The 23025-nt window shown below is 38.7% G+C and overlaps 3 protein-coding genes across 6 annotated transcripts; 2 read left to right on the top strand and 1 right to left on the bottom strand.

Moving 5' to 3' along the window:
- Positions 1-1232: 1232 nt before the first annotated feature.
- arf6b (ADP-ribosylation factor 6b) lies at positions 1233-2997 on the top strand. Its single transcript, XM_015034189.1, has 2 exons — positions 1233-1412; positions 1644-2997. The coding sequence occupies exon 2, from the start codon at positions 2252-2254 to the stop codon at positions 2777-2779; it is 528 nt and encodes a 175-aa protein (XP_014889675.1). The 5' UTR covers positions 1233-1412; positions 1644-2251; the 3' UTR covers positions 2780-2997.
- Positions 2998-10548: 7551 nt separating this feature from the next.
- On the bottom strand, positions 10549-14126 carry vcpkmt (valosin containing protein lysine (K) methyltransferase). 3 transcript variants are annotated; one of them, XM_015034185.1, is made up of 6 exons: positions 14038-14126; positions 13089-13170; positions 12860-12973; positions 12695-12767; positions 11917-12036; positions 10549-11836 (listed from the first exon to the last, which is right to left on the bottom strand). In XM_015034185.1, exons 2-6 carry the CDS (start codon positions 13160-13162, stop codon positions 11732-11734), a joined length of 486 nt encoding a protein of 161 aa, XP_014889671.1. In that variant the 5' UTR covers positions 13163-13170; positions 14038-14126; the 3' UTR covers positions 10549-11731. The 3 variants fall into 3 exon arrangements, with proteins under 3 accessions (XP_014889671.1, XP_014889670.1, XP_014889669.1); XM_015034184.1 differs by lacking the exon at positions 14038-14126 and adding an exon at positions 13313-13394; XM_015034183.1 differs by lacking the exon at positions 14038-14126 and having other exon boundaries at positions 13089-13444.
- Positions 13589-22512, top strand: msh4 (mutS homolog 4). 2 transcript variants are annotated; one of them, XM_015034182.1, is made up of 20 exons: positions 13589-14177; positions 14757-14891; positions 14984-15147; positions 15224-15334; positions 15428-15543; positions 16160-16333; positions 16415-16587; positions 16675-16742; positions 16854-16928; positions 17010-17074; positions 17852-18021; positions 18105-18241; positions 18383-18486; positions 18873-18997; positions 20298-20498; positions 20586-20704; positions 20795-20923; positions 21145-21319; positions 21408-21496; positions 22012-22512. In XM_015034182.1, exons 1-20 carry the CDS (start codon positions 13979-13981, stop codon positions 22207-22209), a joined length of 2727 nt encoding a protein of 908 aa, XP_014889668.1. In that variant the 5' UTR covers positions 13589-13978; the 3' UTR covers positions 22210-22512. The 2 variants fall into 2 exon arrangements, with proteins under 2 accessions (XP_014889668.1, XP_014889667.1); XM_015034181.1 differs by having other exon boundaries at positions 14739-14891.
- Positions 22513-23025: the final 513 nt, after the last annotated feature.

Below are 23025 nucleotides of genomic sequence, written 5' to 3'. Positions count from 1 at the left end.
CTGTAGTGTTGAACATCTGCATCAGACACTAACACCCTTATACTGACTTCGCGTACATGTTAAACCTCACATATAATTGTTTTGAACGTCACGATGTTGGACTAGAAACAGTAGCGTGAAAAATACCTTGCAGGGCATTCCTTCATATGAATTGGTTTAGTTAACACACTCGAGGAGCACACTCAATAAATAAAGACTGCCGTTTTCCTTCCAAGTTACTGAAAAATTAAGGAAGACACTTTGATACCATTCTGGTTCAATGTGATACTCTGGATCTCTTTCTTTGACCTCTCGTCTCAAATTGCACTAACAATTTGGTTACATGCCGTTGGCCGCTAGGGGGAGATGTTACTCTTCTTATAATTATCAATAACTGGCAAAGATATTTTCATTTATGAGATCCAAAACGTTTTTGTATTCAAGTTTCCACAGAATATGTTTTCTTATCCATTTTTTACTTTCTAAGGCTTTTCCTGACAAATGGATGGAAAGAAACCTTAAATATTGTATCCTAATAAATACTATAAATAAATACTATAGAAAAGACATAGTAAAATCGCATTGTATCATATTTGAAAGGATGCATTTCATTGAGTTGAAATTTACTAAAAGTTTATTTTGTCTGGCACTTATTTCCAAAACCGAAATTAACACAGCACAAAGACGGTGTAATATACCATAATTTTGTGTTGATGATTGTGGTTTACGGCTTAAAATAATTATTTTTATAGCTTGTAAAAACATCTCAGGATCCAAATCTTACTATTACATAAGCCAAAAAATATCTTTTTTAATACTCCAGTGTTACATTATGGCCATATTATGATAATAACAAAATGATTCTAGACAGCTGTCCAAAATGTGCTGATAAATTAGGTTTTCATGCATCACTGGAAAGTTAAGTGGACGGAAAATAGTTGTAAAGATATGGCCATATACAACAGCAGATAACAGCAGCATTGGAATGATTATAAAGTGTGTAATATTCATGAATATGATTGTGTTTGAAGTGCAGATTGACTATGTCTCATTCAAATGGAATGGTTGTTTGTGGGATACTGCAACGCAAACCTAAATATTTCCTGAGAAACTGAATTTTGCTTGTAAACCAACAGAAATAAATGCTCTAAAAACATACCTTCTGGATGTGAGTTGTACTTTCTGAAGCGAATTACCAAAATAACACTTTTTTGTCGTCATATTATTCATTGTGTGAGAGTGTACCATGTAAAGAAGCGTCAGACAGACGGAGGCGGACTCGGCGGCTGTCATCTGAATGGAGCCGACAGGAGGAAGTGGCCCCTGATGCAGTTCCACACCTTTCCGTTATAGCAGCGGTAGTGCGGATAGCTCCGGTTAAAGGAGGAAGGCAAGAGCTGAGTCAATTTATCGACTCTGAAAGAGAAAAACAGGTAAGTAATTTAATTATAACCGGCCTCTTCTTCTACTAAAATGTGTCGCTAATCATATTGTCATCGTAGCACACGTTTATTGCCCTGATTTGTTTAGTTGACTGCAGCTAACTACTGTTAGCTACTTAGCTTAGCGTGCTAGGTAACGAGCTAACTAGCTGTATTAACAGGCAATCTAGCAATAGCTGGCTAATTTTTCATGTCTGACCCTCCCCCTAAATCTCATTTCAGCGTGACCAGAGTTTCGCGAACGGGGTATTTCTGGCCACGGACAAGCAGGGATACATTTTACGAAGTTATTCCCTAGTAGCGCGGTGAAGTGTCCCGACGTAAAGCTGCTGTTTCTCCCCCCGCGACAGCAGTGGAGAGAACAAGGGCGCACCCGGTGAGGAGGACCGCCACATCCTAACACCAGAGGAAATTCTCTTCAAGTATCGCGGCTTTTGTTGGAGGTCCTTTTTACCCACACAGTGAATCTTCTCTGCAGTTTCCATTCATCGCGGCCTGTACCTTTATCTTCATTTTTACTGAACAATGAACGACCTGCAACAGCTGGTGCCAAGTTCTTAGTCTGATCGTGTCATGTGGCGTGTAGGCCAAGAAGACATTATCCGAGCATAAATGCCCCTGCACCTAACAAGATCCAGACAGACTTTCAGGTGAAAAGTCAAGCATGTGTGTATATTTTTGACTTTTGTTCCCAAGTAAACAAAATATCCATTCACTTCATGGTTTCACCAGTAAGTCTATATTAAACTGTGAGCTGCATTCCAAGTGACCATCAAAACATTATCACATTTTCTCCTTGGGAACAAAGTATTTATGCTCAAGAGTTCAAAATGGGGAAAATGCTGTCAAAAATCTTCGGCAACAAGGAGATGAGAATACTAATGCTCGGACTTGATGCTGCTGGAAAGACAACAATCCTTTACAAACTGAAACTCGGACAGTCTGTGACCACAATCCCCACAGTGGGCTTCAATGTGGAAACTGTCACTTACAAAAATGTCAAGTTCAACGTCTGGGACGTAGGAGGCCAGGACAAGATCCGTCCCCTGTGGCGACACTACTACACAGGGACCCAGGGCTTAATTTTTGTGGTGGATTGCGCAGACAGGGATCGCATTGACGAAGCGAGACAGGAACTTCACCGCATCATCAATGACCGCGAGATGAGAGATGCCATGATCTTGATATTTGCCAATAAGCAAGACCTTCCGGACGCCATGAAGCCGCATGAAATCCAAGAGAAGCTCGGATTGACCCGGATCAGAGATAGGAATTGGTATGTTCAGCCCTCCTGTGCGACCACAGGTGATGGACTGTATGAGGGTCTGACATGGTTAACTTCAAATTACAAGTCTTAATGATTGAGTGCTGACTGTTTTAGGTCAAAACTACAATGTTGCAAGTAACAATTTACTCTTCAAAATGAGAATGCTTAAGAAAAGTTGATTATCTCAATTTATTTTTATTACGTTTATCTTTTGACTAATTTATCTTTAACTGGGTTTGCCGGCTTAAAGTTTGCTTATGTTCTGTAGCAGGCATATATCACATTCTTTATTGCTTGGGCTTTTTGAGATAAAAAAAAAAATGGGGTTAACTGGTTTCTAAGGTCAAAGCCACAGAGATCACCACCTTTGCCTGTTCTTTTATTTCTATTTTATATCTTTTATTTCTCCTAAGGACATTGTTGGACTTGAGCTGTTTCACAGTCCTTTTGACTCTGTTGGGATAAACTTTGACATTGAGCTCTTTATTTGTCATGTAGCCTACTTGAAGGACACAGTACTGTGATTTATAATTTTCCTTCTCTGGTATTAAAAAGAACTGGGGTAAATGCAAGAAAAAGAAATCATTGCCCATGTTTACATGTCGCAACACATTTTCTTACCCCAAATACAATTACGTGGGCTTTTCTAGTTAACTGATTGACCTATGTCATGTCTCACTATAATGTGCGGAGTATTAAACAAACAGGCCATCAATAACCTCAGCTCTGACTTCTCAATCTGATACCAACAACTGAAAAGTCTCAGTATTGGGACATTATATGATAGCTTATATCTGTAGCATGAGTACATAAGTACATTAACCCAACATCAGAGTCCATTCGTTGGTGCAGTCAGAACAGAAAGCTGTTAAGAAGTGAGATGTTGAACAAAAGCCTGTGGTGCAGGTCCTATTCCTTATTTGACTGGGGGAACTATGTACAGAACAATGTCATTGTAATGTCTTATTAAAAAAGTGATTTTAAATCTTTTACCTCTGTTTTTTTTTTCATTCATTTGTTGGTTCATTACTTGCAGGGTCTTGCTTTTAAACTTGGGCAATTTCAGCTACCACTTGGTTATTATATGCTTAGAGCAATTGCAAAGAAAACATTTGTGATGTACTCGCCACTGCTATCTTGTATAGACTTCATATTTGATGCTTAGAAACATTTAAATAGTTGGCGAAGATGGTGTTTCCCAACCCTTATCCTCAAGGCACACTACCTTGCATGTTAAATGGATTGCAGTTCAACCTGTTACTCATCCATCAATTGAAATCACGTGTGCTGAAGCAGGGAATCACCTAAAACATATAGGGTAGTGTGTCATGAGGAACAGAGCAGGAAAACATTGTGCTAAGATCAGTCTTTAGGTAATTCCTCTGATGCTAGGTGTGGAAGTTGTGTAACATTGATGTGAAGGGGCTGGACTCACATGGCAAAGCTGAAAACATCCAGATTTGTCCATCTTGTAACTGAGGGAAAAGTGTAGCAACCTTCTTTCAGCCAGCTGACCAGCAATCCACAGCTACATGTGTCTTAAAGTGTTTAACTCAAATTTAACCCCAAAAAATCCTTATTTTCCACAATAGGTTTTAAATTATATTTAATTACATCTAATGTTAAGATTTATATCCAACTTTTTTCTCTTAGTCTAATTTCTCCTTCAACTGCTTTATTGTATGCTTAAACAATTTAAATAAAAACACCCCTGTGTTATTCACTATTGGCTGATGTGATGAAGGGCATATTTAACCAGGTTTAGCTTAGAAACGGGGAGTAGTGGACTAACTTATCAGTCAACAAATTTCAACTCTTCAATTGTATCTAAGCAAGATAAATATAATTTACACACATCTTTTTGCAACTCGTAGTTTTGAAATTGATACTTTGTCTGAAATTCAAGTTAAAACTTGCAGAAACTGTTATGTAGTCATCTACAGAATTCAGAACATATAAAGATGTAGGGAATTAGTGTTTGAGTCACTTTTGGCCAAGTCTTTGTGAACAGTTAAACATCCATGCTCAGATTTAAAGCTGGCCTCAGTTCCCACCCCATTCAGCAGTGAAAATGTGCAAAACAGGAAGTCCAGTTGCTCTCTCTCTCTCTCTCTCTCTCTTTTTTTTTGAACAACAGAGAAGTACACACAACTGTTTGCATGAAAAGTTGGATGGGCCGCGCTGATATTCAGCTGAATTGTGAATTCTTTTCGAATGTTTCATGGTGGTGCTGAGCTGTCAGCTGCAACTTCCTGAGTTTGCCTCAGCTTGAGATGTGACTTCACAAAGCAAATCTGTAGCACTTCAGTTTGCAGTGTAAAGCTTTTTGGAGCAAATTGGTGTCACTGCAATCCTTACAGCATGAAACCTTTAAAAAATACCATAGCACCACAGTTTGAACTGAAAAAATAGTAAAAAAAAAAAAAACACAAAAGCAGCAACTCTTTTTACTGTTGCTTAAATAATGTGTATGTTAATGATAATATTACTAAAACCTAAACATATCTGTATATCTATCTGACTGATAGAAAACTGTTTTAAATAAAAGCAAATTAAGTCATTTTTCCCCACTCTATTATTTTTAAGGTTTAATGTCCTGCTAATTAGATAGCAGAGAAAGCTTTACCCAGTTCTATGAAACACAGGGTAATCCAGTACTGACCCTCCCCTGCCTGTTGCTGTGCACTGCTTCGCTTGTAAGAAAGACAAATCCAGCTGATTAGAGATATTTCTAGTGACTAAAAACACACAGCTGTACATTTAAAGCAAAATTATTATTTGATTTTGAAAGTGCAATTTGCAATAAATGAGGCATTCATGTGAAGAGGCCAACTGCGCACTGTGTCAGAGCAGATAACCTGGGTAATTGGCTCTTAAGCTTTATTTCTCTAGAAACCAAAAAGGCAAACAAATTTATATTTGAATTATATGTGCTACATGAATATGTACATATGTGTAATAATATGTTTTGTATGATTTTAGTGCCTGTAAGACTAATGTGTTCTTAAAAAAGTCAAATAGAGCGCATTATGCGCCAACGTTGGTAAACAAAGGGAAACTAGTGCCTTTTAATTTTTCACAGTGTTTTGTTGCAATTTGAACACAGCATAAAATACTATTTCCTGTGTTAAATTCTGAAGCTAAAACATACAGTACATGTAAATTGTAGAGCGGCAATCAGACATAATACTGATTATTATTAATCAGTATTAATAATACTGATTATTAATACAGTTGTTGTCAGAGTGGCTGTACTTGTTAGTTTGTAAGATCTTTTGCTCTAGCAATGGCTTTTAAAGCCTCCGGATGTTTGTTTTAGCTCCAGAGAGGTTTCTGTCTGGCAGATCAGGTGACATAGATGACTTCTGAAGACGCCAAGACTTATGACTTCCTTTGGAAAAAATGCAAAAAAACTGAATATAATCGCCTTCAAGTCAAGCCTGTTGTATAGGACAGAAGCCTCCATATATGCCTAATTTAACCACCTGTGTTTCTGCCTTTTATTACAACCACATGATCCTTAAAGCTTTATAGGCAACACTATTGCCCTAGGGCCGAGGACAAAAAATGTGCAGGTTTTAATGACCTCCCTTCTGTAAAGATAAAACCTCCTGCCCTTCTGTCAACTCCCTCCATTCTCAACTGGAATTCCACACACTTCCTGAGAGGAAAGGTCAGAAATGGCTTTTAGGTCGAAGTAGGAAGCTCAGTAATGAGGAGCTTCTTCTAATGACCTTCACTGCCTGTAATAATGAGGTGCTAGGCCGAACATCAATCCTGCTACATCAACACCAAAAACAACAAAAAAAAAACAAGTGCTGTAAGCAACATGCTTATGAAAATAGGCACATAGTTTAGTGCTTTCATAATTCACAAACTAAGGGCTTAAACTCTTACTTAACTTGTTTACATGAGAATATTGACTAATTTGTCTGAGGCTTAAAATCTGCGTGTTTGTTGGGCTTGTTTCTATGACAGTAGGTTGAAGGATCTCTGCAGTTACGCATGAGTGTCTGTAGTGTCATAAACAATGCCAATTTTGGTACTATAAGCCTCCGATCAGGTTTTCAAATCTACATGGAAGTAATTTAAAGGGAACAGCCTCTAAATGCGGAGCCAACAACACATGTTTTCCACTGTTTCACAATGATGGTTTCCAACTTATTAGTCAGAATCAGGGAAAAAGTGAAATGGCTCCAGAGTTGTTAAATAGCTGCATCCCTCCCACGATTACAGGCTAAACCTGAACTGTCTTTGCGGCTTTCAGGGGTGTGGTTTGTCTTAGTCACTTGTCTTCATTTCCTCTGAGCTCCATCTGCAGAGCAGCATTTCTGCAGGTAGTTCGAGAGTAATCCTCCCCAACATAGTCATTGTTGGCTTAATGCTAGCCTACAATTTAGCAGACACACCCTCCTGGGTAATCACTGTAGGATTCGGGCATTCGTGCCCGTAAAGGCCAAGCACCATTATTACAGCCGCTTATTTATTTGCTAAATGGTTGGTGGGAACAGATACTCCAAACTGCTGTTGTTACAGCTTGACTTGGTTTCTTTTTAACCTTACTAAAGTTGACCTTGGTTGTGAAACTGCTGCCTCTGTGTCCACCTTTGAATTCCTGTGCGCCCTCCGCAGCCTCTTCGATTGTGTAGTTAATGATGAACTCACACAGAGCTCAGTTTAAAACAGGTGCGGAAGTGGCAGAAAGCTGTTTGGTTTCCTGCTGAGGGCACAGTTCCCCTGAAAGCAATTGGCGTTAATCAAAGTGCCTTGCGAAAGTATCAGCACCCCTTGAACTCTAACGGAATTTTTCCACATTAAAACCAAATAATTTACTGGAAGATACTCTGAAAGATTTGCCATCTGCATCTGCTGTCACTTGTTTAATTATGCACTGCTTTGTTTTGTCCATTGGATTAGATTTAAATAACAATACATTAAGGATCACTGTTGTTGACAAAGTGTTAGAAAAAGGGGTTTGAATACTTTTGCAAGGCTCTGTTGATGCACTGTTTTCTTTCAGTAATGGCTGTGTAACTTGACTTTGTCTGACTGCAGTTGTTTCAGAGCCGGATTTTCTCACTTATATGTTTTTTTTTCCTGAAATTGTTGATTATGAGTCGTGCTCTGGTGGCCAAATAAGGTTGAAAATGTGAGGACCGTGAAGTCCAAGGTACACCGGGCAGTCATCCAAAACACATTCCATTCATATGTGCAGCTGAAGGTTGCTTGCTGTGGTGAAATTACAAGCTCAGAGAACCAGAAAATTATTATGAACTGCTGCAATTCCACCTGACATTTTCAATTTGTGTGCAGCGCCGTACACAAGGCGCATAGAGGCAGAGTGTGCTCTACATGTGCTACAAATTCTATTTAACTCGGCTAAAATCATTGGTGTAAGTGTAATTCAATTTCCTGGATATGTTCATGGGCGCTCCTGAAGATCTGTAGATGCTTGGCACAGATTGATGAGTTTAAACTAGTTTGTCTTTGCAATCACGCACCAGAAATACAAAGGATTATAGCTTGCATTCAGGTGTGAGAAAGGTGTTACTTCAGGGATAGGAGGGGAAGGTATGATTAATAGTGCTGCAGCTTGCAGTTTCCTGAGTCTCCTTATTGCAAAAACCACAAATGCATGCGTTTCGAAAAAAGAGAAAATAATAAATCAGTTGTTACTCCTTTGTGATAATCTGCTTGGTGAATAGAACTGGCCAGTGCTTGTTCAGGCAGCACACAGATCACCAACCTTTGCCACGGAGCATCTGTTTTCACAGAAACAAGGGAGGGTGATTTTATCATCACACACAGGAGCACAGGCACAAGTCATTCACCCCCACAGCTGCACACACTGACTGAAGATCCATGTGATGCAACCTCAACCGCTTCCTTTGAACAGTTCTCATACGTGCCAAATCAGTGTTGTGACGATGTTTCTGGATGAAACAACACATTTTGCTTGTTAGGAGGTGGAGATAAAGACTAATCCATGGCAAGGTCTGGTGCTGCTCCTCACTTATGCTCCACAATTAAGAAATGACTCAGGGAAATGTTCCATATGCATCCTGGTTTGGACTCCAAAAAAGCCTTTAAGAAATGTTAATGAATGATCCAATACTAATTCTTTAATAGGAATGGAAATGTGTGCATAGTATCCTTAAAGAGCTGGATTTTGCCCCCCTCCCAACTGCAGCACAGCTGTCCTAACATCACCCTAACAGAGAGAGAGAGGAGAGAAGCAGCGAAGTTTCCACTAAAATCCAGTAGTTCTACTGTATTCCATCGCCATTTGATGCAACTGTGAAACTGAGGTTCAAAATGCTCAGTGTTGCTGCATTCCGAAACGGGTTTGGAAGTTGTACTGAGAGATAACAGAGGTCACATGCTCCGCTTTAAAAAAAAAGTGAGTTCTGTTGTCTGATTGTGCAGCCTTAAGTTCAGTGAACTCATTTTTCTACGAGATAGAAGTGGAATGTGCTTGTGTGTGTGTGTGTGTGTGCATGTGTGTGCATGTGTGTGTGTGTGCAGAGAGAAGTGTTTCGGCAACTTTTGCAGGATCAGAGGACTCCACCATTTATGCAGCCTTTCTATTTTTAAGCAGCCCAGTTTGATGTCTATTCTTGAGCCACTCCCTAAGAGTTAGTGAGAAAATGAGTCTTCCTTTTTCTGGAGCAGTGTCTCTTGGCTCCAGGCAGCGTGATGATGATGATGATGGTGACACAAAGGATCCTCTGTGTCACTTGGCTGTGATGCAGCAGAGTGGAGCACGCCACACAGAGCGATGCGGCTTTTTCACAGCATTTCGGCTGCGATTCAGTTCGTCTCTCAGACAGCAGTAAAAACTGTTTGCAAACAACCAGACCAGAGATTTTAATGTCATATCATGATTAATGAACAGACATTTTAATAAGTGAGAAATATTTTGAGGTTAGTTTGAGAATATAATAGCACAATCTGTTGGTAGGAAATGGCCTCATTGTCTAGTTGCAAGGAGGACCTACAAAAAGAATAGCATTAAGGCAACTATAATCCACTATTATGTGTACAAAATAGCAACATCAGTGTTTCTCTGTGATTGACATAATTTATAGTAAGGCTTCCTGTGTTTCCATCTGGTACAAGCCCAATTATCTCATTTTTAAAAGGATATATTTCCTTTTTTTTTTAGTTATTCTTAGTCAAAATTTAAGAGGTTATCTGTTTTGAATGGAAAAGCTTTACGTCGAACAAGTGGAATTTGTCTTTACCCCCTATAATCTCTAATAAGACTGTCTGAGACCCGTCTCCATCACACATTGGAACAGTGACTTAATACCAGCTATGATTTAAATTAATGTGCTGTTCAAAGCTAAAAAAGACCTAAAGACAAAGTTCATTCTGATTACTGTCCAAGTGCTTCAGGACAAAAAGTGAAAGGAGAATGAAGGGCCACAGAGAGTGATTATAGTTTAACAACTGATTAGTAGGATTAAATTAAAATCAGTATATCTATGTTCTATCAACTCTCAAAACAAACAGATCAAATTCATTTCTTAAAATATAATCCAAACAATGTCCTATCAAAAGCAATTTCAATGTATTCATATAGATGGATTCAAATTCTAAATATAATACAACATATATCATAGCACATTGTATACTGTCAAGAAAGTCAGGTTAACTTTAGAGAACTCCTTCCACAGTATGCTTATGTTAAAACGAAAGAAGTTAATTTTTGCCACTTTTCTTACAGACAAATTCGATAATTTAAGCAAGGGGACCTCTATATTTTTCACTATTCACAGTTTGATAAAACAGGATGAACCAACAGAAGCAGATTACATGGCTCCCTAAATCATGAGACTGTAGAAACTTTCATCTGAAGCAGTCCAGTTCTTCTTCTTCTTAGTTTATCAACTGAAACATTGACTCCAGTCTTGTTTGTAGGAGATGCCCATAAGTTGTTTACTATGTTCAGAAATGCATTTTCCTTCTACTCAACTTTTCATTGAATTGGAAGCTTACCTCTGTTGTAAAGCCTGTCAATAACTGTCTGCAGCAGTCAAGTCAGCAGTCTTTCCATTGGTTGCATAAATCACAGTAAATCAATTGTGTGTTAATTGGTCTAAGATAATACTGTAATTTTCAGAGGAACTGAACTTTAAATTTAGATTAGCTGTAAAAAAAAAAAAAATTAAACATAGAAAATTAACAGAACATGCTTGGAATAAATTAGGTGTAAAGAATCTATACCCGTTTCATTGTTTGGACTGAATTACTTAAACTTACTAAAAATTTGCCTTCTTACTGATAAAACCAATTCATTTTAACTGTGTCTCAAGCAAGGCTGTAATTTTTTTTTTTTTACAAAGCAATTAATGTATTTTATCAGACTTTTAAACTTCCCTTGACCATCTGCATTGTTTCATTTAGCCAGAGTACTAAAGGCCACCCATGCTCTTTATGCTACAGTTCCTACTGTGTAAACAAAGCAAGAAATGCTGTCAGAGGCCCTCTGTGTCTGTGAGAGCGTGGTGGGCATGCTTCATGGTTGAATAAGAGCTATAATCTTCTTAATCTGGAGCTCTGAATAAAATTCCTCATATGGGGGCAAAACCCAGTAGTGTTCACTTTTCTTTACAAAACCATGCAATTTAACCTTAAATGGTTTAATTGTAAGTTTTTTACTTACTTAATGCAGCATATTAATGAAATTATTTATGTGCAGATGAAGGAAACTGTTTATATTTAAGTGAACACAAAGTTTTACACTACATAATCTTGGTTCATGGAGTTGAGTATTTGTCGCCCCCCAGTGTTCATAATGGGTAAGGGTCTGTTTTACTAACTTCCTCTTCCTGTTGCCAGCAAGTGAGTAATCGAGAAGAGGCTGAGATAAGTGTTCCAGAGAATTTTAGTTTTATACCCTAAAAACTTCCCGTTTTGAAATGTAAAGTATTTTTAAGAAATACAAATGATTATTTAAGATTTTTGTAAATGCCACAGTCTGAAATCTTTCTCACAATGATATAAATCTTAGTAGAAAAACAAATTGCATGCTATAAGATCAGTCTTTTCTTCGAATGTGCAGAATATGGATGTCGGGACTGCTGAACTCTGGGTCCTGTTTGTCAGAAGGGATTGTTTCACGGGTGAAATTTCGTTGCAGCAACTGAAAAATGAAAAAGCGAGACAGCAAATCAGACATCAAGGATATAAAGCTATATAAAATAAAACTGTTTCTATCTATACCTCAAAAAACTTATTTTCCACTTCTGGATTAACGCCCTCGGTGCGTTGCTCATAGCAGCAGATAATGGAGGTCTCTGGTCCAGAAAGCTGCTTCAGTGTCTCCACCAGTGGTCCTATGGACTGTGTAGGATTGAACCAAGAGTTAAAATGAGGAATACAGCAAATAATATATTTTATAGTCTCAAAATTATTGTTATAGTACTTTATTAATGTATTCATTCCTGTTGTCATGTTATATCTTCAAACCACAGAATATCTTTGAAATCTTATGTGGCAGACTAATGCAAATGAATAAATATGATTTAAACTAAACAATCTATTGACTGCATGTTTATGTTTGCTATCCAACTACAAGGCAAACCTCCACCCTGTAAAGATTTCAATATTACTCTTTGCTGACCCTAGTGACTTCTGGTAGGTATTTTCTTTAACCGTATACTTGCGGTTGTTGTCATATCAACAGCTAGTCTTACCTACCCTGTTGATTTGTCCAGCTCATATCACGGGCATCTGTACTTGTGTTTTCTAAAGGAAACTGACGGAACTGAATTTTATTCAGGAGTACAAAAGTGAAGAGGGCCAAATACAAATGCATCTAAATCTCCGATTTTTATTTGCAATGTTTCCTTTTCATAATTATGCACTACCTTGGGTTGAATATGTGGATAAAATCCTCATGAAATAATTGAAGTTGGTGGTTGTAAAGTGATACATTTGAAACGCAGTTTAATTTAACCCATTTCATAAAAGAGTAAGTAGAAGAAAGGTTGCACAATACCTGCTCATAATATATGCAATCTGCCATGATAATGTAATGTGGAGGAGGCAATAGTTCAGACACATCTTCACCCCTTTAAAAGCAAAGAAACGGGTTAGAGTTTAGCAAATATGCAGCTCGTAAACATTTTATCAATCCAGTGCAATATTAAACAGAAGTACAAACCATTTCAGTACCTTGGCAGATATGGACCCACTCTGAATGAGTGTCTGGTTTTCCTGAATATTCACATTCAGGAGGGACTGCAAATCTTCCAGGTCTGTTACTATGACATGAGCACTGTAGACAATTTAAGGAAAATAATTTGTAAGTAAATGAAGATGCAAAGCAAATCTGACCGATTGAGGGAGCGGGATGATTAACAAAAAAGTACGACTTCGTTTTGGGGTCTCACCCGAGTGTTGCTGCCATCAGACCAACTACTCCTGTCCCAGCACCTAATTCCACCACAGTCCTGCCACACCACATGTTGACTCCTGCCGACGGGTCATAAAACGTTTTAGTTTCTAAATATTTAGCGAGAACAATGGCTGCATCCCAGACGACACAACCAACGTCCCCTATGTAGCACTGTTTCATTCTTAAGACGCATCCGTCATTCTTTTCAATTTCTCTTACAAAATACTTGCTATTGTCTATTTTTGGTGCAGCCATGTTGACCAAAGTGAGCGACTGGTGTTATGACTGAGAGGACTTCCGGTCCTGTGCGAAATTATGTCCTCCTGTGAAAAACTGTTCCCCTTGTTTCGGGAGCGCGCACAGCAGCCAAAGAGGCGGGGATCCAAGCATTTTCACTCGGTGGGGGCACCAAATATTTCTCAAAAATACATAAAGGAAAAACCTCTGACTGTCCAGCTTCCAAATCTGTTTCTTAAAGTCAAATATCCCGCTAGGCAGGGCCGTTTTACTGTTACAACCTTTCTTATTTTATCAAAGTAAAAACTTTAGGTTCAATGAGATATAAATCTTGTTTAAACTATACACGTTCTCTTTACAACCAGATACTGCCCATGACTTTATTTCCTAGCTTTGGCAGTTAAACGCTTTCACAGAAATACGCCAAAGTACCTTTCAAAATAAAGTCTTCATCTGCCATTAACGATAGCCTCATGCGCAGATGCTAACTTCCGTTGTTTCTCAGAATAGCCATTTGTGCTAACTGCTTGAAATATGTTTAAATCCTCTCTTTACTGTTTGTTTAAGTCTGATAAGTAGATTTTAACATATATAGAGTACGCAGTTTGGACTTTCTTAACCACTATAATTTTCTTGTGAGAATTTAAAATGTATCAGAGCAACACAGGAGAGATAACCGGCAGTGAGCCCACAGACTCTGGACAAACCTGTCGCAGAAGCGGCCTGAAGGAAGCTACCGCATCGTCCTGTTGTCCAGCATCTGTCTCCCCCGCTCTGCCTTACCGAAGTTCAGAAGTTTACACTCCCAGTTCAAGTCATGCTCCATCACAGCCAGGAACGGCCTCAGGTGATTTTAAAAACTAGGGTATACACCTCTTGTGAAAATATTCATACAGGTTGACATTTTATATATGCATACATATTTTGTGCGATAGAACCTAAATGCAAAAAGATAAGTAGTTTTCAAAACTTAAGCTGAAATGTTCAAGTCTTGCCACAAAATTGGTGTTTGGTCTGGGCTTGCACAGAGGCATTCTACAAACTCTCCTATTATAGCTCTGAGTGTATTTTTAGACATTGTCCTGCTGGAAGACAAGTCTCCATCCACTTTAACGTCTTTTGCAGCATACCAGTTACCAAGCTTTCTTCCAGAATTGCCCTGTACTTACTTCCAGAATTTCCTACTTGAGCTATGGATCTCTGCAGCTCATCCATAGCTGCCTCTTAGCTGCTGGTTTGATTCTTGCTCTCCTTGCCCAACCTGCCTATTTGTAATGAGACAAAAAGAAGCAGTTCTGTGCGTGTGAAGATTTTTTTAAACCAAAAATATCTATAGTTTTATGAAATTCAGATTTTATTCTGGTAGTTTGAATAGGATTGGTCCCACAAGATAAATTTTGTCCTTCAGACGTCGGTTTTCTTGAAGGTCAGTGCCGGAATGGCATCAGGGTGGGACGACCAGCCTCGTCGGTTCTCATGTCTTCCTCAGACACTTCCACTGTTCGCTTCCCTGGAGGAACACCAAGACTCAGGAGGACACCAGGGTCTACAGGACCGACAGGTTGGCACCTTACACAGCCATGAGTTCCTGAAATAAGCTTTATATTAAGTAATCCCTTTTTGAGCTGATTTCTAAATGGTCACTTTTGATAGGAACAAGCGTCTCGTCTGTTTCCACAATTTCTGGTGCCTCTGTGATAGTAGCGGTAGTTGAAGGGCGAGGTTTGGCCAGAGGAGAGATTGGCATGGCCAGTATTGACTTAAAATGTCCAGAACTCATACTTTCTCAGTTTGCAGACACAGGGACGTATGCCAAGGTAAACCTATTAATTTCTTCCTGGGTGATTATAAGACATGGAACACAGAGAGAGTTGTTTGTTTTTCTCTTTTAAGGTTATAACCAGGCTTCACATCTTGATGCCTATGGAAATCCTGATGCCAGACACAGCCAGTGAGAAGGGGAAATGGACAAAACTCTTCAAGCTTATCACAGAGAATTTTCCAGTATAAAAACATTTTAAAAAAATAATTAATAAATTTTTTTCAAAAATGAAAATCTATCGATCGCTTTTAATATGTTAAACCTTTGTTTTTCAGAGTGTAAACCTCACTGCAATCCAGAGAAAGTACTATAACGAGAAGAAAGGGCTGGAGTACATACAGCAGCTCTGTGCTCCAGAATTTGCCACTGTTCTCATGGAAGTGCAAGCAAAGTAAGCTGCAAAATCCATGAAGGCATAAAAATATACTGGTCAGAAGTTTGGATACATTCATCATTAATCATTAACATGAATGTCATAGCAATTTTGAGCTCTTTACTATTAATTTGAATAGTTCTTATGGGGAGTGTTGACATTAAACAGCTTGAATGAATTTTAAAAATGAGGACATTTGGTGTTTGAGCAGGACGGTTGGCTCAAACACTCATTTAAACTGATTCTGCAAAGTAGAATAACATCTCTGCGGAAATGGTCACAACATCCACACTATTGATAATTTATGGACTACTCTTAAAATCTGTCTTTGTGCTACCTAATTTTTTATTAGATCTAGTTTTTTTCTCTACAACTTAAGGGTATTTATCAAAGTATGAGTTGGGGTGTGTATATTGGAAAAATCCACAATAAATTAAAACTTCTATGCAAAACATTTGTTTCCGAAAGTTTGCTGAAGCTGTTACTAATTTGAAAACCCCAAAAAAGCATAATGTAAAGCTGAAAACAAATGTGACATTCATGCTGCCGACGTGTTTATGCAAACCTGCCCGGCACTCTTAACTCTGCTGTAACCCTGCAAGTTTTTGTTTATCTAACATTATTACCATTTTAGGTATTATTGCCTAGCAACGGCAGCTGCTTTGCTGAAATACTTGGAGTTCATTCAGAGCTCGTTTTATGCTGCCAAGTCTCTAAAAGTAATCTTTAAGGGAAGTGAACAGACGACTATGATCGACTCGGCCTCTGCAGCTAACTTGGAGTTGGTGGTTAATAACAGAGACAACAGGTAAGAGAGGAAAGCACCTGCAAAATCACGATGTCTTTACGTGAACACACTTTTAGTCCTTCTTTGTTTGCCTTTGGACAGAAGCGACTATACTCTTTTAGGAGTACTCAACCATACAAAAACACCTGGTGGAGCGAGGAGGCTGCGCTCCAATATCCTGGAGCCTCTTCTTGATGTGGATACTATAACCACACGCTTGGACGCCATTCAGGAGCTGCTGCAAAACGAGGAACTCTTCTTCGGCCTAAAGAATGGTTTAAGAGCTACCTTTTTATTGAATCATACATGCAAATTTAACAAATACAGATGATTCATATCAGTGTGTGTTCTTTCCCCCTCAGCAATAGGTCATTTCCTGGACATTGACCGGCTGCTCTCCGTTCTCGTTCAGATTCCAAAGCAGGAAACGGTTCATGCAGGGTTTTTTTTTTTTTTTCACAGCTCTATGTTCTATAGATGTTTTTTTCTGTTGCTCACGTTTTGTGCATTTCTCATTAGTGGTACATTATTAATCCTGCAGGCTCAAGCTGCTGAATCGAAGATTACGCATGTCATCCAGCTGAAGCACACACTGGATCTGGTGCCACAGTTAAGGGTCTGTACCTGCTGGTCATCATTCAATAAACATTCATATACTGATTTTTATAAACAATTAAACATTGCACATATTAAACAGGAGGTGTTAAAGACATGCAACACAGCTCTGCTAAAGGCATACAGTGCAACGCTGGAGGACAACCGGTAAAAAGGCTTTTTTTTTTTTTTTTACTTTAAATTCAAATTGGAAATATGTACTAAACCAACCACTTTAACTGGCACCCTCAATAAAGATATGTAAATATCCTTAAAATAATAAACATTCAACCCCTGTTTACTAATTGTACTGCACTTATTGTATCTTCTATGTCATTTCATGATCTTTTACCATTTACAATCCGTGCCTCAGTCTGCTCCCTCACAGCTGATACATACTAAGCATATTATGCTACCCTGTTGCTATCACTTTTGTCCTTTTGGGTTTTTTGTTCTGTGTGTCATCTTTAGTTTCCTGTAAGCTTGTTCACCTTTTCTATTAATAAATACCCCTTAGCTTCCATCTTGCTTATCTGCTGCCCACATTTGGGTTTTATACAGAAACAAAATATGACCTCAACATCTCATTAGTCAAAATAACTCATGTGCTGATTTGGCCAGATGTGTAAGCTTATTACTGTGTTGAAAACCCAGTGATGATCTATTTTAATAGAAAAAAGCCCATAGCGTGACATACTCCACCATACTTAACAATGGCTATAAGGTGCTTTTCCAAATATTCATACAAATATTCATCTGACTAAATCAAAAGGGTTTAGATAAAGTCCCAATTTGAAGGCCGGATTTTTCAAAAAGTTACAGTATGAAATGATACTACAAGAGTAGTATCACTTCAGGCTTACATATATGTTTGTCCGGAGTTTCAATAGATTTTTCCTGTGCTTAACCTTCTTAAAACAGTGTGTGCATTTTGTTTTCCCACAGATTTGATATAATCCTCGAGCAGATCAAGACGGTGGTTAATTATGACACCACTTATTTTAAAGGAAGCCTGAACTTGCGGACCCAGAAGTGTTACGCAGTGCGACCCAACATCAATGCGTTCCTCGACATCGCACGCAGAGTTTACACTGAAATTGTAGACGACATTGCAGGTATCTAGTAAAAATTCTCTTGCATCATTTCTATGATGCATCCATATCTGATGGCTTTGTGTGCGTCCCTCTGCTGTGTATAGGGCTTGTGAACAAGTTGGGGGAGAAATACGGCTTTCCGTTGCGCACTAGTTTCAGTACGTCCCGGGGATTCTTTGTCCAGATGAAGCTGGATGGAGTGGTCTTACCTGAGGGCAAGCTACCCCCAGAGTTCATCAAGGTAGGGTCCTTTTAAAATCACTCCCCAAGCAGATTAGGTTGTACTAGGGACAATGGAGCACTAGCAGGTAGTAAAAGAAACAAAACTAACTTCAGTAATCACTAAAGCTGCTTCTTGCTAACAGAAAATCTTCTATTTCAGGTCACCAAGCAGAAGAACAGTTATGGCTTTACCACTGCAGACCTGATTAAGATGAATGGTCGTTGTGATGAAGCGCTGAGGGAGATTTTCCACATGTCCTATGTGTGAGAAGACAACTATCTATCCTTTCACAAACAACTTATTTTAATGGCACTGATTGATTTCAATTCAATTTTTCTACTAGGGCTTTTCTTCCCTAAAGAAAATCAAGTATAAGGGCATGATTAGTAAATTCATTATCTCATTATATCCAACAATGTCTTTGTAAAAAAAAAAAATTACTGTACCTTTCAGAGCTTTGAAACATTTCACTGAAACTTTTTACTTTGTGTAGTGCCAGTGACCCATTAGCAATTCCCAACTGGAATGTTTTAGTGAGAAAACTGACATTATAGCTTTTGAGGCTTGGCTTTATCATTAAATGTCCACTAGAGGGTGCTATTTATAAGGTAAAATTTATTATACTCCTTCCTTATCTGTGTTTCAATAGGGTTATATGCCAACTTCTTACAACCATCCATGAGCACATCCATTGCCTGTACAAACTTTCTGACACTGTGTCCATGTTGGACATGTTGCTCTCGCTGGCCAATGCATGCACAATCTCAGACTACGGTAAGTGGAAACCAGTTCCATCAATGATAGTGCTTTGCAAAAATGATGTATAAACCTTGAGCTTTTTAACATTTTGTCACATAGCAGAGACAAACGTCAGTGAGATTTGAGATTTTTTGTGGTAAACTAATTTTGTCACTCCACAAATCTGGCAGAGTGGTAGATGACACTAAAACAGTGAAAGTGGTTCAGAAGGTAGGGATTTTGTCCCACAACTGATGGGTTGTTGGTTCAAACCCTCGCTACATTTATAGCAGTCATTTGGTGGCTCTGATTGAATGGCAGCCTACCTTCCATAATCGGCGATTGTAGTCTAGATAAGCACAAGCCACTTACCATCACCCTAATCAGACCATTTCCATGATGAACCATTGTGGTGGGAGCATCATGCCACCACACTGCAAAAACACAAAATCTTACTGATTATTTATGGTAAGATTTTGCAAGTGTTGTAGTTGACTTGAAATAAGACAAGACTAACAAATAACGTCTCCGCACAATATAGGAGCTTGTTTTAAGTCAATAATGAATAAGTACTAGCTATAAGTAAAATAGTCTGCCAGTGTAACAAAGCATTTTTTTCATGTTATAAGTAACAATGTCTTGTCACACCAAGGAACAGTCTTATTAATAAAAAAATTCCAAATAAAATTGATCAAAGTTTGCAGATTATAATCATAATTGACAAAAATGTGAAAACATTTGCAAAATGATGCATAAACCTTGAGTAATACAAAAGTGTATTTCCACTTTTCCAGTGCTGTGTACTGAGTATTACCTCCATGAGGTTTGATCTGCTGTCTAGAGGAAGGTGGCTCCGTTAAACCGCCATGAACTGCTTGCTCTACTAAGCCTGACTCTCTGCTGGGCTCGGTTCTTTTCGCGTGCGGCTCCGCCCCCATCAGCCATGTGGGTGGCGATTGCTGGCCCTCAGCTGTCTGAAACTGTCTCTCCATTGATGCATGCTGACTGCCTGCCCCCCTTCTGTCCAAGCCAGCTTGTACTCAGATTACCCTTCTTACATAAGCCCTCACTGATGTGCAGTATTTGCAGAGACAACTGTAGCCGCCAACTGTCTGTAACCGGTGCATATTTTCACACAGAAATGGCTGGTTTTATGATTCTGTGGCTTATTTTACAACCTGTCTGCGGCTAATCAGGCATTTATTTAAATACGCTGATGGATTTAGAACATTGCAAATGCTTTTACAGTATTTTGCTGTTGTTGTCACTGAGATGCCTGGAACACAAAACAGCAGACGAAAGTGACGTGTTTGTGCTGTTCTGCTGTGGCCGCCAGTGCGTCCAGAGTTTACAGACACCTTGGCCATCAAGCAAGGTCGTCACCCCATCCTGGAGCGAATGGCCCGACAGCAGCCTGTCTCAAACAATACCTACATCTCCGAGGGCAGCAATTTTGTCATCGTAACAGGACCCAACATGAGCGGCAAATCTACATACCTCAAACAGGTGGCGCTCTGCCAGATCATGGCCCAAATAGGTCAGCGGCTAATATTCTAACCTTATAAATCGTGCCGTGCGCTTACCTTAATCTTGCGTCATGACTTCTGTGTTTATGTTCTTCAAGGCTCTTTTGTCCCAGCTGAGTACGCCTCTTTCCGCATCGCTGACCAGATTTTCACCAGAATTGGTGTTGATGATGATTTTGAAACCAACTCTTCTACCTTCATGTTGGAAATGAAGGAGGTAAGGTCTTTTTTGCACACAGATTGCACAGATTGTTTCATGTGATATAAAAAGAAAGGCTTAATCTCTAACACTTTTTGATTCTTTCAGATCTCTTACATAATCCACAATGCGAGTGACAGGTCATTGACCATTATAGATGAATTGGGACGTGGCACTAGTGCTGAAGAAGGCATTGGAATCTGTCACTCGGTTTGTGAGTTCCTCCTTGGCCTAAAGGTGAAAAATGCACCAGTACGGTTGAGTTCTGCCACTCCCCTTTCTGAATTAAGAACCAGATCGTTCAGATTCCTCTGCTGTTTCTTAGCCATTGACTTCCTTTCTAATAGCTTGTGATACACCTTCATGGTCAATGTAAAGCAGCAGAACAAACAACGGCATCCTACATAATAGGTGTTTTGAACTTGAAGGTGTGTCTGGTTTTTCCTCTTCTTTGCAAGGCGTTCACTCTGTTTGCCACACACTTTCTGGAGCTCTGTCAGCTGGAGTCTCTCTATCCTAACGTGGAAAACCAGCACATGGAGGTTCAGCACACACGTAACAGAGACTCTGGTGCTGAGCAAGTGGTGTATACATATCTGCTGAGTCGAGGATGCTCTGACGAAAGACAATACGGTAACCAGTCGGCGTATTTCAGGAACAGTCTTGTTAAAGTTTGATATGAAAGTCATTACAGGACACAGTTTTTTTTTTTCTGATTTAGGTCTGAGAGCAGCTGAGATTACCTCACTTCCTCCAAGTATAATCCAAGAGGCGAAGTTGGTTGCCTGTAAAGTCAGCCAGCAGCTTCTGGTAATGTCCATAAAGATCAGATTTAGTCATTTTGTTCTGATAGTTCTGTAATAAGTTATTCATACCCCTGAAACTGTCTAACGTGTTTCAGCTTTAAACTTCTCTCTTTTATGGGGAATTTATACGATAAATAAAACAAAATCTAGTGCAAATTTGTGGAGAAGAATTTTTTTACTAATAAAAATCAAAAAATTGTGACATGCATATATTTAATCTGTGTTGAGTCCATAGTTTTTAGAACCACCTTTTGTTACAATCACAGCTGCTCACTTCAAAATTATTAAATATTTTGTGCTGATCTCTGCCAAACATCGTAAAAATATTTGCCACCATATTCTATAAAGATTTTGCACTTATGCTGTTAAAAGTGTGTAAGTGCAATATGTAGCCACATAGGCTGACATTAAACTGCCCCAATGCTAACAGTATTTTTCTGACATGACATTAATAACTGGATATTTTGAGTAATACATTTTAGGAATAGACTAAACTTAGCATCTGTTTGACACTTTCAGGCCAAACGTCCCGCTGATCCAGAAACGCAGAGACAGAGAGCTGTGTACCACCTGGCAACTCGCCTCTTGCAGACTGCCAGAAACTCAAGACTGGATCCAGAGAGCCTGCGTATGTATCTGAAAGGACTGAAGAAGCAGTATGAGGCGGAGCTGCAGACTGCAGCCCCAGCAAGGCCCACTGACACAGAGGAGGAATGAATGACTCTGCCCTTCTTCAGGGAGACAACTGTCCTTTCATTGTTACTGACCAAACCTTACATTTTAATAACTGCGTTGTTTTTAATTCTAACTGTGGTGTTATTTATTTGATAAGTTATTCTGCCTGGGCAGAAAAACACAGCTATATTACTGTGATGATTTGCCTGTTATTCTGTATTGTTTGATGTTTTCTGGAAATAATTGATGGCTAATTATATCAATTCAGTAACATATGAATTGGTTATACAGTAAGTTTTGTTGTTGTGGATGTTTTGGGAAAACTATGAAATCTTCCATTGCCAATATTTTCCTATGTGTTTTTTTTTTTTTTTGATAAAAGCAAACATATTTGCAATAAACAAAAAAAAATCTAAGCAAAAGCTGAAATAAAAAAAGCTATAAAATGCTAAATTAGCAATAAGCCAGGTGATACCTCAAAATTAAAAACCGAAAACAACAAAAGAAAACTCATATACACAATAGGATCGTACTTGACATAAATATTTAAACTTTTACTTGACTCTTTTATTGCAACAATGTTTCATACATATGATGAACCAACCATAAGAACTAACACCAAAAGGCCCCAAGGGCCCCATCCAAAAGAGAAAACTGTCTTTCATCTCAAAAAAGAACTTTGAACAACAAAGCAGTCATTCAGTCCGTTTTCTCTTGCTCATGAAAGACACCTTTGGCATTGGCATCCAGGAGTGACTGATCACAACTCAAAGTGGCAAAACTTTTTGTGTTGGTTATGTGTAGTAGTCTAATATTCTGAGACTTTATCTCAGAAAAAAAAAAAAATATATATATATA

Source organism: Poecilia latipinna, unplaced genomic scaffold (genome assembly GCF_001443285.1).
Source record: "Poecilia latipinna isolate Pla-1442-1.1 unplaced genomic scaffold, P_latipinna-1.0 Scaffold290, whole genome shotgun sequence".
Classification (NCBI taxonomy): domain Eukaryota; kingdom Metazoa; phylum Chordata; class Actinopteri; order Cyprinodontiformes; family Poeciliidae; genus Poecilia; species Poecilia latipinna.
Note: the sequence above shows the minus strand (reverse complement) of the source record. Positions and strands in the feature narration are given on the sequence as shown.

What these genes read in the sequence shown, in the direction of transcription:
- arf6b (XM_015034189.1), top strand. Translation starts at nt 2,252, where the DNA reads ATGGGGAAAATGCTGTCAAAAATCTTCGGCAACAAGGAGATGAGAATA.
- vcpkmt (XM_015034183.1), bottom strand. Translation starts at nt 13,348, where the DNA reads ATGGCTGCACCAAAAATAGACAATAGCAAGTATTTTGTAAGAGAAATT. An exon ending in CTGATGGCAGCAACACTCGG is followed by an intron (nt 12,974 to 13,088) that starts GTGAGACCCCAA and finishes AATTGTCTACAG; the next exon opens with TGCTCATGTCATAGTAACAG. An exon ending in TCTGCCAAGGTACTGAAATG is followed by an intron (nt 12,768 to 12,859) that starts GTTTGTACTTCT and finishes TTGCTTTTAAAG; the next exon opens with GGGTGAAGATGTGTCTGAAC.
- msh4 (XM_015034181.1), top strand. Translation starts at nt 13,979, where the DNA reads ATGTATCAGAGCAACACAGGAGAGATAACCGGCAGTGAGCCCACAGAC. An exon ending in ACACAGGGACGTATGCCAAG is followed by an intron (nt 15,148 to 15,223) that starts GTAAACCTATTA and finishes TTCTCTTTTAAG; the next exon opens with GTTATAACCAGGCTTCACAT. An exon ending in ATGCACAATCTCAGACTACG is followed by an intron (nt 18,998 to 20,297) that starts GTAAGTGGAAAC and finishes TGTGGCCGCCAG; the next exon opens with TGCGTCCAGAGTTTACAGAC.